Source organism: Episyrphus balteatus, chromosome 3 (assembly GCF_945859705.1).
Source record: "Episyrphus balteatus chromosome 3, idEpiBalt1.1, whole genome shotgun sequence".
NCBI lineage: Eukaryota > Metazoa > Arthropoda > Insecta > Diptera > Syrphidae > Episyrphus > Episyrphus balteatus.
In genome coordinates, this window is record NC_079136.1 from 92,690,950 (window position 1) to 92,704,808 (window position 13,859).

The following is a 13,859-nucleotide window of genomic DNA, read 5'->3' on the forward strand; positions in this document are numbered from 1 at the left end:
TAAGTTCACGGCAGCTGAGATGAAGATGCTTCGTATGACAGCAGGAGTAACAAAGCTTGATAGAATTAGAAGTACGAAGATCCGAGGAAGCTTTCATGTTAAAAACACCATCTCCCAAAAAATTGAACACGACCGACTCAGTTGGTATTGCAATGTTCAAAGGAGAGATCCTGAGAACCCCGTAAAAAAAGCAATATCATACAACGTTCCAACACGAAATAGAAAGAAAGGTAGGCCTAAAAACTCCTGGTACAAGCAAATGCAAAACCACCAGCATTCAGTTGGCCTTAGAAATGGAACAATACAAAACCGGGAGGCTTGCCGCCGATTTCTGAGGTCAACCCGGCGAACCCCACAGGCGGATCACTAGTGTGAAGCAGTAACGTGGGAAGGTTATGATCCCCTCGACATCGAGATCATAACAGCGCCGAGAAAAAAGGAAGAAGAAGAAGTCCAGAGTTCAAAACTTTAAATCGTTATCCCACAACTAATGTTTTCAACGTCGGTGCTCCTCATAACTTCAAAACTACTCCACCGATTCTTTTGAAATTTGGAACACTTTTATTTTTACATATAGGTATCCCTGGAGAAATTTTCTCAATAAAATAATATTTATAAAAATCTATAAGTAAGGGTCGCTTTTGAGGAGTTTTTTTTCAAGGGGTCTTTATTTTCGGGGTGCAAACTTGGGCAAACTTCTGAAATGCAAGTTTGTTCTACATATATAGCAGTTCTATAATGTATAGTTTATGCAATTTTGTGACGTGTTCCGCTATTTTAAAAACACTAATGTTGAAAAAAAACAACGAAAAAAGTGCAAATTTTTTAACCCCTCTGTATAAAAAAATAGAGTTGCATATACAATTATTTTTTTTATATCATTCAATGTCATTCGATGTCCATATCAAAATTTTTCACCAAAATCACTTTGAAAATTCACTTTTTTTTAAATCGAAAAATCGTTTATTTATTTGTGAGGTGGAGCTTTTCATGGGAAAGGGATGAAACAATCAACAAAATTCGCATTTTCAGCCAGAAATAGACAAGAATTTCACTCAAGTTCTTTCTGTTATTATTCATATATTTTTAAAACTCTTATAGTTTGATTTCCTTTAAGTATGAACTTTAAGTTCTGGGGGGGGGGCACGTTCCCCCGTGCCCCCCCCCCCCCTGAATCCGCCTATGCCTCAGAACTTTGGACACTAGATGAACCAATTTTGATTCTTTTTGTAAAAAAAAGCTGATGCTTCCATTTGGTCCAGTTCTGATTAAGGCAATAATGAGAAAACCGTTATGAGTTTCGATCCATATAAGTTATTTTTCTTTTTATAAAAATGATTATGTATTTGCGTTTCGAAACGTTTCAAAACTAGGTATACAAATTGCATTGCAAACATGTTTGTTAAAACAGCTCAAAGCATTTTCTATCGTCTGTGAATTAGTTTTTGCTACGAATTCCTCTCAATGCTAGCGCGAGTGTCCTGCCAACGCGTTGACAGCATTTTTTTGTGGAATATCACCACCATATGACACCTTTGAAAAAGATTGTGACGTCAATTGTACGTCAGAAAGCCAAAGCGTTAGCGTTACCAGATTAAGATAATAGACTGACTTTTCTAAAAAAATTAAGATTTTTATGTTATGCTGGTTGTCTTTAACAGCGACGACATGTAAATCACAGTATATTAAACCAATGGGAGGCACCCCTTTCAAAAGGTTCTTTTCTCCTTCAAAAAATATAGATACATTTTCACATAGCATAGAACAAAAAAACAAAAACCTTTTAAAATGTATACTTTTATTAATTTGAGATTAAAAGAAGAAAACTCTGACTACCAAAAAATAATCAGCTATTCCAAAAGATAAAAGTCATAATTTTTAAATAAATTCAAAATTTAAATCCTTCCCATTAATAGTGTTGTTTTTCAACCTGAGGATATTCTGGGCTGTTCAATTTGTGTTTACATTTTATTTTTTTTCATTAGTTTTTTTTCACATGTGTCGTTTTGTTATATATAAAAAATAAATATAATAATTTCTTTCACGCAATCTTTATAAATAATATATATGTAGGTAAATTATTACAAAACACTGCTTTTCAAAAAAATAAAAACCTTATCAATGGCTATTTTTTATTATACCTTAAAAGAATACATCTCTTAAAATATTATATTTATTCTTATTGACTGGAACAGGGGCCTGTACTTGTTTAGAGAGAATTACATCATTAATTTCATGAATAATTCCATTTGTGGCCAAAACATCACACTTCATAATCATGGCATTTTCGACTTTAGGACGACGATCACGATTAATTCGTAAATTACTGCCACTTAGAGCTTCGATTGTTCGGACAAATGGCCAATTTGTTGGTGTGATGCCAGTGCAACAAACAATATCATTGACAACATGTTCCTTAACAAAACGTTCTGCAACTGACTTATTGCTAGCAACATTGATATCAAATTCTCTGAAAACTTCATTATTTGGCATGAAAACTGTATAACTGCCCGAATCGTCCATAAGAAGTTCTGTTAAGTTAGCAATTTTAACAGCTTCAAGGAATTTGCTGTATTGAGGGTTCGATTCCATAATTTTGTATAAATTCTAAAAGAAGAGATAATATAAATTTTTGATCATGTCACGAAAATGTAATAACTTACATTCTTAGGACTTTCCAATTGCTTTTCAACTTGATGCAATACTGAGCCGCAACTTTCATCATCGAAATGAACCAAACGAGCACAATTAACAGTTGCACGATTCATAACATTTGTAAATATCGAATGAGTTGAGTATAGATTAATTCTCAAGTCTGACCCGGCTTCGGTCTTAATTATGTCTTCTTTAAGATCACAGGTCTTAATTTTTGGCTTAACAACATGACCACGAAGGAATTCTTTAAGCTCAGCGCTGTTTTTCAGTTGTTCTGGGTTTTGTTCTAGTTTCTTAACCCATTCAGAATCTTCAAAGGATTTATCGATCGGTGCAAAAATTGTAGCATTGTCATAGTCGTTAAATTCCGATTCCAAACCGGAAGCTTCCAAGAGGGATTTAAAAATGCTAATATTCTGTACTTGCATCAGTGAACTAATTGAAAGTGAACTGTCACTTGGTAAAATGGTATCAACCACATGAATAACACCGTTAGTGCCCATGATATCACGCTCAACAACTCGAACCAATCCATTGATGAGCAAATCTTCTGGTTGCATTTCAGTTTCGGACTTCTCATTGGGAGAAAGTTCAAAACGAAGGCTTTCTCCGAGAATATTGTAGGCCATGGGCTTTGGATTGGAAGGAGAGGTTACTTGTGAGCAGTATGTAAAGTCTAGGATGTGGCTCTTTAGAATATCTTGAAAGAAAAAAAAAGCAATAAGGATACAATTGATCTAAAAAATCTTGACTAATATACTTACTTGTGGCGCAAACTTTTCCTTCCTTCAACTTCTTCCTCAAGCTTATGTCTAATTTTTCGAAAGCCGCATCAGTTGGTGCGAATACAGTCACAGGTCTTTCGCCTTCTAACAGCTCATTCAATCTTGTTTTTTCCAGAACGGTCTTGAAAACAGCCATATCGCTACGTTTTCGAATGATATCCATGACATTGCTTGTAACTGGCGATAGGACACCCTTTACAGAGTGGATAACTCCATTTGTAACAGGTTGATTGATTTTAGTTAGAGGAGCACAATTGGCGGTGTACAATGAACCACTCTTGCTAAATGGCCGATTGAAGATATTTATACGAATTGTGCTGTTGTTAAGTTTTGTCATCAACAAATCTTCATTGGCCAAGTCTTCCATAATGTTCAAACCATTTACCATATGACCCAAAAGCAGATCCTTTGATGTGAAACCAACATCGTCAGCAGCACGACGATGTCTACTACCCATAGGCACGTAAACTAAATTCTAAAAGAGAAAACAAATTCTATCATTTAACTATTCAAAGTGTATTTTGGAATTGTGTTCATACGTTTTCGAACATTTGTTCTGAAAATGTTGTAAATGCCTCATTAGTTGGTAGGAAGAGGGTGACATTTGATGTGAGCATGCCTTCCAGACCGTTATTCTTAACACTTCGCATGAATTCATTTCCACCCATGTCAGTAGCTGCGTCTTCGAAGCTCTTCATTTCCATCTTTTCACAATGCTCTGTATATTCCGCATTTGGACGGCGACCAAAGCCTTGACAACATTGGCGGGTAACTGTGAGAGTCTTTTTCTTACCATTTGTGCTATAACTGGTAAAATTTATGATATATTATTAAGATGAAAAAACAGTTAAAAAAGAAAAAAAAAATATGCATTCTAAAAATCTTGAACAAAAAACTGGTGAGGAAACAAGAATTAAAGGTGTGTACAATTAGCGGTGTACAATTTTCCTTATTTGTGAGCAAGCAAATTTCTTCCAAGGTACGTCTCTAGATTTACCTATTTTCAGCCACACAGTACTATTATGAATTTCAGGTGAAAAAAACACCCGAAATATTTTCATTCGCCCAGAATTTTAAAATCTATTGCGAGTTTGACCCGAATGAAATCAACATTTTCCTATAAACTAGTTTGTTGTTCGTCACCAAAATTGAAGTGAAAAAAAAAATCAGAATAAGGGAAATTTTTCGATCGTGAACAACTTTTCGTCCGGAACTCAAAATAGGGGAAAAGTGAAATTCAATTTTTTTCGGGTGGATCTTGCTCACGTGAAACTCACAATAGGGCTGACAATGGCTGAGTTTGATTTTAGATCATGCAAATTACAGAAATACAGGGTGATGTATGTTGGTGGCAAATTCTACATCATAAATGCTATTAGTGTTTTATAAAACCTTTAAGTACAACAGACAAAATAAAAATGTATGGTGTGGATCCGTTTACAATGTTGCAGAACATTATTGTTTCATTAGCTGAGCTTTTCTGAAGCAAAAGTCTGCAAAGTTTTAATTGTTAACGTTATATGTTTTGTTGAAGTGCTGAAAACGAGTCTGTAATTATTGTCCAATCAAAATGTTCACGATTTCAGTCTATCACTCCCTACATTTGTATTTAATCAGTAGGTATATACGAAGGATGTAGAAAGTAAAAAATAAGTCAAAAACTGATTTTTCGGAAGTTTGAAAAAAAAGAAGAGACGATAACCAATTGAAAAAATACTTTTTTCTGATATTTTTTGTTTCATTCAAAAAGTACTGAAAGTCTTACAAAATAAAATGTTCGACTGGGTCGCATGTACTTGCTCTTGTAGTTCACAGTATCTTTATCTTAAATATCTATTGGAAATTTAAGATTTTATTTAGTGTCGAAAAAAAAAAATCGAAAATTAAATTAAAAAAATTTTTTTTCAAAAATGTTTTAAAAATTTTGTTTTTTACATTTAATACTTACTTCAAAATGATGTCTGCAAATTTTTGATAAAATTTGCTTATGCTTTCACGAAATATATAAACTTAAAAAATATGTCAATTTTTAAAAAACGGCATATTTCCGTTCTCCGCATTTTTTGAGAAAAACTAAAAACGCAGTTTTGTTAGAATCAATAAGTCTGTTACGTATACAAAATTTAATCAAAATCGTTAGAGCTGTTTTCGAGAAATGGATGGATTTTCTTCAAATTTGGTACAGATGATTTTTATGGAATTCTGAAAGTTGGTTGTTTTTGGTTTTTTTATATCTCGCTTAGAAAGTGTACCTCCCATACAAATTTTTCAATTTAACCATATAACTCGAAAACGGCTCTAACGATTTTGATTAAACTTTGCAGACATAATATTCAAAGCAATAAAACTGCTTTTTTATTTTTTCCAAAAAAAGTCAAATAAAAAAAAAAATTTTTTTTATAAGGGTGTCCCAAAAGTAATGGATCAAACGAAGTATGCTGATAGGCCATCTTTAGGTCTCTCAGAATTTGGTAACTTGTTTATCCCAAATCCTTACGGTTTTCGATTTAATGCAGTTTTTGTGAAATCTCGAAAAATCCCGACTTTGCAACAGTATTTTGCTTCCTCCGCTCATTATTGATTTTTGTTTTTTACAATTCTTTCACTAAAACATTGCCTAATAATAAGAAATAATTAATTAATCAAAATATTTTTTATTTCATACGCCATTTTGTTACAAATTAATTAACAGTTCCATGTTTAATGAAAACTCAATTTCTCACTTTTAATTCAGAGCAACACCCTGAAAAAAAAATTTTATGGTGTGACCCGGGTTTATTATTTTGAAAACTTGCCGTGTTATTGCAGTTTTCAAAAATGTATACAAATTTCCAAAGTTGAAATTAGAACTAAAGATATTACAATTTAAAAGCAACAAAACAGGGTCTTTCAGAAAAAAATAACAAAGAAAAATAACAAATTTTCTCGACTGTTGTTTGTTTATTTCTTTTTGAATAAAAGCCTCGATTTTTGTTTGTTATTTTGCTTTGAAAACCTCTGTTTTTTTGCATTCAAATTGTAATATCTTTCGTTCTAATTTCATCTTTGGAAACTTTTATACATTTTTGAAATCTGCAATAACACGGCAAGTTTTCAAAATAATAAACCAGGGTGACACCATAAAAATTTTGTTCAGGGTGTTGCTCTGAAATAAAAGAAAGAAATTGAGTTTTCATATAACATGGAACTGTTAATTCATTTGCTGCAAAATGGCAAATGAAATAAAAAATATTTGATTAAATCATTATTTATTATTATTAGGCAATGTTTTAGTGAAAGAATTGTAAAAATCAAAAATCAATTATGAGCGAAGAAAGAAAAATACTGTTGCAAAGTCGGGATTTATCGAAATTTCACAAAATCTGCATTAAATCGAAAACCGTAAAGATTTGGGAGTTTTTTTTTTTAGTTTTATGACCTAAAGTTGGCCTATCAGCATACTTCGTTTGATCCATTACTTTTGGGACACCCTTTATAAAAAAAATTTGCCCTAAATGTCTAAATGGCTCTTCCCCAACCTCAACAAAATTTCTTAAAAATTTATATAGAGGCAGCTCGCAAAATCTACAAGTAAACTAACATAAAAGTGCTTTGAACTGCAAGAGCAAGTACGTGCGACCCCAGCCGTGCATTTTATTTCTACACGAAACCAATACTTGCCCTATACAGCAAGTAAAAAATGGATGGGTCATAAATTGTCGTAAATTGTCTCTTTTTTTATTCCACAGAAACCAATAATTTTTTTTTTTGTTTACTTTTAATGTAATTTCTTATGTTTGACGAGAGAAATTTTGTTGGAAAATTTCAGAAAAAAGAAATACTGTAGTCATAGCGAGAGATTATTTAAAAAAAATAATAATTAGGTTTTTCAGTTCTGTTTTATCAACCTAATATGTAGTCTTGTTCTTTATTTATTGTTTGGAAATTCAGGTTGTTACAGTACCTACCCAAAAAAAAAAAAATGTAAGTTAGACATTCCAAACAAACGCAGAACTTTCTACTTTAAATATAATCTGAGTTGACTAAATAAAGAAGAACTTAATCAGACATACAGACTGGCTGACTAACTGATGAGCTAAAAGATTTAAGCTAGCTGACTAATACAAAGTGTTTTGTTGATTTGGTCCTGTTCTTTATTTTATAATTTTTTTGAATTTCTTAAAGTCTTATGCAATCTTGCTGATAAAATCAACCGACACAAAGGAGAATTACTTAATAATAAAGAATCTAACATCAACCATCAACCTGTTGAAAAAAATGTTTATTCTAAAAAAATTAAAAAAACTTGAATTGAATTTGCATTTGCAATTTCAGATTTGCGCTATATGATCTGAATAATTTCAAGCTTAATATTTTGCTTCATACTGAGTATACAAATGTTTATATTCCGCAACAGAAATTAAAGTCAATTAATGACAATTATTTAATTGCAATAGAATTTGAACTTGACATCTGTATTCAAGTCTTGGTTTTGTTTCAGCATGCACTTATAACTTATATGCAGAAGGCTGACACTTGTCATTTTGTATTTTCGATCTTTTTATACTTTTACTTGATTTAGGGCTAATTAATTATTTATTGTAAGTTTCAAACTGTAAGACAGGTGAATACGTTCTTCATTGGAAATATGATTCATTTTGGAACGTGTAGGAATAAGGGAACTATAAATTTTTTATGATTTATTTATTCTATACAGTTTCTCCAAATTAAACAAACAAAATAATTCGATGCTTATTTTAGATAAGCCAGTAATGATGATTTACCTCAGAGAAGGAGAATTTTGCTCGAGATATAAAATTATATACCAACTCAAAATTCAAATCACATTATTTTTTGTATATTCTATTGAATAAATTGAGCTAGATAAACAAAAGAAACGCAAAAAAAACGTGTACCACTTAAATGGGTCAATTAACAAGCTGTTCCTAAAGAAGTGTCAAATTGGAATGGAATACAAATTTAAGTTTAAGAAGAGCGATAACCGTCAGGCCGTGAGGTATATTGATGAAATCTTAGAATATGAATATATTTTTAGGTCATAAAAATAAAAAAAAAACTCTGTACATGTTTTGCATTGAAGAGAAGTTGTTTATTTTATAGAGATATTTTTCGATACTTTTATGTTTTTTTTTTTTTTTCAAATTACGTAATTTCTACTTCTAGTGCTTCATCTTTTATATGCACATTGACAAAAGATCTTGATGAACACCTGCAAGTTAAAATTCAATACTACCAATAGCAGTTATTAAACCAATTTGTTTAGAGCAGTATAATTTTATGATTTATGTTAGTAGTACTCACAGGTAAAAAAGTTACCCTCATAAAACTTCGGAAAAAGTTTGCTTTTATAATAAAAAAGGTTCAAAAGAGTCTATAAAAAAAAAAATTTGGATGGAAGGGTGTTTTTCACGGAAAAGAGGGAGGGGGTGAAGGTCACAAAACAGTGAAAAAATTGTATATAAAATTGAATATAAAAAAAAACAACCTTTTACGGAAAATCTTTTTATGAAAACTCTTTATTCTTGCTTCTTATCCCAAATGCAACGTTCTTACCAAATTTCATTAAGGTGGCTCATCAATTTTTTTTTTTTTTTTTCAATAAAAAAACACCCTTTAAACCATGTTATTCTTATAGAGACTTTAGAATATTGCTTCCAATCTCAAGAGTAACATATTAACTGAATTTCAATAGGGTACCATTAGTATAACATAGTTTTTCAAATAAACCCAAATTTTCTCCAAATCTAAAAAAAAACACCCTTTAACATGGAAAAAATGTTAAGACTTATTTTATTCGTAATTCATATGGTGAAAACAACATTTTTAATAAATTTCGTAAGGGATTTTCCTTACTTCCCAAATAAAAACATCCTTTCATCTCTGTTATAAATAAAATATTTTTACCAATTTTCATTGGGGTTAATTTTTTGTCCCAGTTTGTATGGTACCTACTTTAAATTTAATTATTTCTTATTGAAAAAAATAACGCCATTTAAAAAAAAAATAATTTTGTAGACTTTTTCAATTATTATTAGTTCTTATAACAAAAGAAACGTTTTCACCAAGTTTAAAAAATTAAATGTAAGCTCCTATAAAATTTATGTAAGCTCCTATGATGCCCTTCTCTTCTCACACATACCTTAACCCCTCAAAAAAACACCCTTTAACCAAAAATATTTTTAAAAACTTTATGTATCCTTTGTAAAACCTTCATCTCGAATCTTGTTTTTTTTTATTCTTATGCCATTAGATTCAGCACGAAGAAAAAAGCTAAAAACAAGTCATGTGATTACATTCCACAAACAATTTTTTCACTGTTATGTTGACCTTCACCCCACCCCTTTTTTTCCTTTGTTTTGATTTGTTTTTAAATAGTTTATCAGCTGACTGAGAATTTTTTTTTATCGATGGATCATAGCGTTACAGATATGAAACCGAAGGCCATATCTCATATGAGTCAGGAATTAACTTTTTTGACGTTTTGACGTCTTCGTTGAAGTTTTATGATTTAAATTCAAATACATATTCTAATCATTCATACACATTTTTTAATTAATGTATATCTGTTTATAATGGTTGGAGCGACTTGCCATTCACAAACGTGAGTTGAGAAATAAATGAGTCTTAATTTTCAAGTGTGTTAAAAAAGATATTCCATCTGTTAGTAGGAGTGAAAAAACTCCATTTAATTTTAATAAAAACATTCGTTTGCAAAACTTTAAATTCTCTTCTTAGTTAACCAGTTTCCAAAAAAGGTTTATCTTTGAAATAGTTCTATTTTTGACTCATTCAATACTAAGAGTATCTTTCTTTTACCTACTTTTGCTTTATTGATACTTTTATCAATCACGTCAATAGATTCAAAGTTCATCACCAAATAAAACTAAAATTTATGTTCAGACCAGGAACTTACTCGATGTGTGTTGGATCACGTTCCTTATACAGTGGCTGCTATAAACTGGCATTAAGCCAACTATCCCCATCGCATACTAAATGTCACGTAAATTATAAAGTTGTGTAATATCAAAATTAACAATGCAAAGCAAAGAGGGAAAGGATAAGACCTATTCAATAAACTATAATACACTCGATAGTAAGTTACCACAGTACCTATTTTAAAATGTATGTATTCCCACATAGTTTAACGTCTCCAGGTTTTTGTCTAACAAGTTTTATTATCTTAAAGAATCAATGTAGGTATACTTACATTTTCTTGCATGTATGCTTGTGTGGCTTCTCGACACATGAATTGACAGAAAATTGGAATCCTCCAAAGATCTGTTGTGGTTTGAATTCGTCTGTTGTTGCTTTTTCATCATCATCATCTTCGGTATCGTCTTCGTTTTCTACACGGTCAACGCAAACATTTTTTCTACAAAAAAAAAATAAATAAGTCAGTAACTTATTTTTGATCAACGATAAAAAATGTAATAGAATAAGCATAATAGATATAAGCATTTCAGGAATAAAATAAATAATTAAATGCCAGACTTTTTTTAAATAAAATATAAAGATTATTATTCGGTCACTGTGGCGTATGCGTAATATTTTCTTTAAAAAACATTTAATTCGCGATATTCCTTCAGCAGACACCTGATTTGAATTGGATACATTGCAGAAATAACGGAATGGATATTAGAAATCAGAAAAAAGAAGAGCTAATATAAAGCCCGGAAGTAATAGTCCGGGGTTCGCATTCACAATTCGCAAATTACAAGAACAATATTTTCGAAGACAAAAATTGAACTGTCATGATCCATTACACTATGTTACAAAATAAAAATCATGTCAATTACTTTGGAAATGACCTAGCAGAGGTTGTAGGTATTACTGAGTACATCATATTTCGGCACTTGAAATTTTTCGTAGACCCTCAAAATTTCAAGTTATCGTCAAAAAACCGTTTTTCAATGTTTTCAGGTTTCAAAGATTTTTTTACTCAGCCATTTTTCGGTCAATTTCAGATTGACATCACAAAAAACGTAGCTTAAAACGGTCTCCAAACTCTAAAAAACGGTGAAAAAATGTTGTAGGTACTTTGAGATTCAGCCCATTAAATCTACACCTAATTTGGTGCTTGAGCATAATAAAAAAATATTTTCAAAAAGAACAAGTACCTACTCCTCTGTTTAGAACTGTAAAAAAATCTGAAATTGACTGAAAAATGGCTGAGTAAAAAATCGTTGAAACCTGAAAACATTGAAAAACGGTTTTTTGACGATAACTTGAAATTTTGAGGGTCTACGAAAAATTTCAAGTGCCGAAATATGATGTACTCAGTAATACCTACAACCTCTCATTTCCAAAGTAATTGACATGATTTTTATTTTGTAACACAGCGTTATTTTTATACGTTTTTGAAATCGTCTGTCGAGTGTTTGGGCGCGGATAAAACGTCTACTTTCATTCAATTGTTTGAAAACAAAGCAAAAAAACATTTTCAAACTAACTTCACCGAACTCTTTCTTGCAAACGACAGAAGTTAAGTATAATGCGAATATTAGTAAAATTTTAAACTTTAAAGTTTGTTTACCTATGTTCAAAAAACGAGTATGATGCATTTCCAAACTATTTACACTATGTTTACACTATTTTGCAGTACCACTCATTTCATTTAAAACTTTGTCCCTCTTTAAAACGTAAATAAAACATTTTTTTTTTTGTTTTACTAATATATAATAGTCTTCAATTGAGGAAATCACTTATTCTACCTAAAGTAGATAATATGTTAACGCCAAACGCTGCAAATTTAAGCGAGCAAAGTAGTTTAACGTCAATCCCATCAGTATAGTGAATACTGATGTCGTAGTCGGCTTTTTATACACTTAATTGAAATCATCAGTTGTAATAAAATTGATGCCATCGCCCGCCATTGAAACTGAAAGCGACTTGTGCTACCGAATGTTTGTGTATAGTGTGTATAAGTCAATGTTTATAAATAAGAACTTTGTGTTTATTATAGTACAATGTACGCACGGTGTACGGTCCAGGTCAGTTGAGTTTGTTTTGTTTTAATCTATCAATTTAAATGAGATCGCAGTTAGATAAACAATGAAAGAGAAACCATTTAATAAAATTGAACTTTGTTTTGACAAAGCATATAATAAAAATGAATATTCATATCACAGAATATGATTATTGCAATTTGTCTTTTCGATGGAACTAATGCGTAGACTTAAATATCCGATATATAAAAAATACACAACTTTTGACGCAATTCAATTTATATACGTCACTAAACGAATTATAAAAATACCAATATGGAAATTGTATTCTGCTAAAATGTATCGAATGTAATATGCGAATCGCACAAACGCGGGCGCATATCTAAGCGGGTACTACTGTACAAACAAATATATAGGATTGGCTCCGAGTAAGAGTACGACATTTGTTATTTTATGTTATTTTTGTGAATGCGTTTGCTGATATGTATTTGAAAATACAACGCGTACCACAGTAGCTTTTTTTCAATTTCTTTATATCTCTATTTTTTTGTCAAATCAGTAAGTTTTTAAGTTCTCCACTTCTCCACATCTACGTTCTGGTTTATAAAAAGCAATATACAATTCAGCCCTTTTTTAGATACGTAGTTGATATGTCTGTAATTTTTTGCTAGACAAAGCACATCTACAAGTTTTCAATGTATTTTTTAACATAAATAACTACCCTTTATAATTTATAGTGGAGTAACTAAAGCTCAAAAATTGGCAATATTAGGGAACCCGGCCGAACAGCTTAGATTTTGATAATCTTTTTTTCAAACGTCGGTAATTAAAAATACTTTAAAGTCTATAGATTAAAAATTGCCGGTGTTGCCGTTTCTGTATTTCTGTATTTAATTTAATTTTATTCTAATATGTTTTTCTTCATTTCATTATCTTGTCAAATTAATTAATTTAAATAAAACAAATGTAACTTGCTTTTGTGTTCCAAACTGATTCTCTTTTATTTATGCTACAAGAAAAACCACCCTCGAACACTATGAACATTTCCTCTCCAGTTCAAGTAATTTCGATCACATTGATCATAAACATTTTGTTCACGATCATTTTACTCGATTTTACTCGAATAGAAAAATGATCGTTTGAACTCGTTTGAAATGTAGGATTGTAGGATTACTTACGAGTCATCATACTCCTAAACAGGAAAGCTCGAACATATTTGAGTTGTGTTGATTCTGTTTGTTCGAGATCGTTTTTTTTCGAGTAAGCACTCGATGTTCGTAAACAATACTCGACTCGTTTGGGTCTCTGATAGCGACATGGCGACAAGGCGCCAAGGTGACATGGCGACAAGGCGACATGGCGACAAGGCGACATGGCGACAAGGTGACATGGCGACAAGGTGACATGGCGACAAGGTGACATGGCGACAAGGCGACATGGCGACAAGGCGAAATGGTGACAAGGCGACATGGCG

At 31.4% G+C, this 13,859-nt stretch overlaps 1 protein-coding gene across 1 annotated transcript in view; it reads right to left on the reverse strand.

The window, feature by feature from the left end:
- Positions 1–1,777: 1,777 nt before the first annotated feature.
- LOC129913708 (transforming growth factor-beta-induced protein ig-h3) overlaps positions 1,778–13,859 on the reverse strand; it is a 34,189-nt gene continuing 22,107 nt past the window's right edge. Inside the window, exons 4-8 of the mRNA XM_055992509.1 lie at positions 10,648–10,812; positions 3,980–4,247; positions 3,420–3,915; positions 2,664–3,355; positions 1,778–2,607 (exon numbers count right to left, since the gene is read on the reverse strand). Of these exons, the coding sequence (XP_055848484.1) occupies positions 2,143–2,607; positions 2,664–3,355; positions 3,420–3,915; positions 3,980–4,247; positions 10,648–10,812 (2,086 nt within the window). The 3' untranslated portion in view covers positions 1,778–2,142. The remainder of the gene's footprint in view (positions 2,608–2,663; positions 3,356–3,419; positions 3,916–3,979; positions 4,248–10,647; positions 10,813–13,859) is intronic.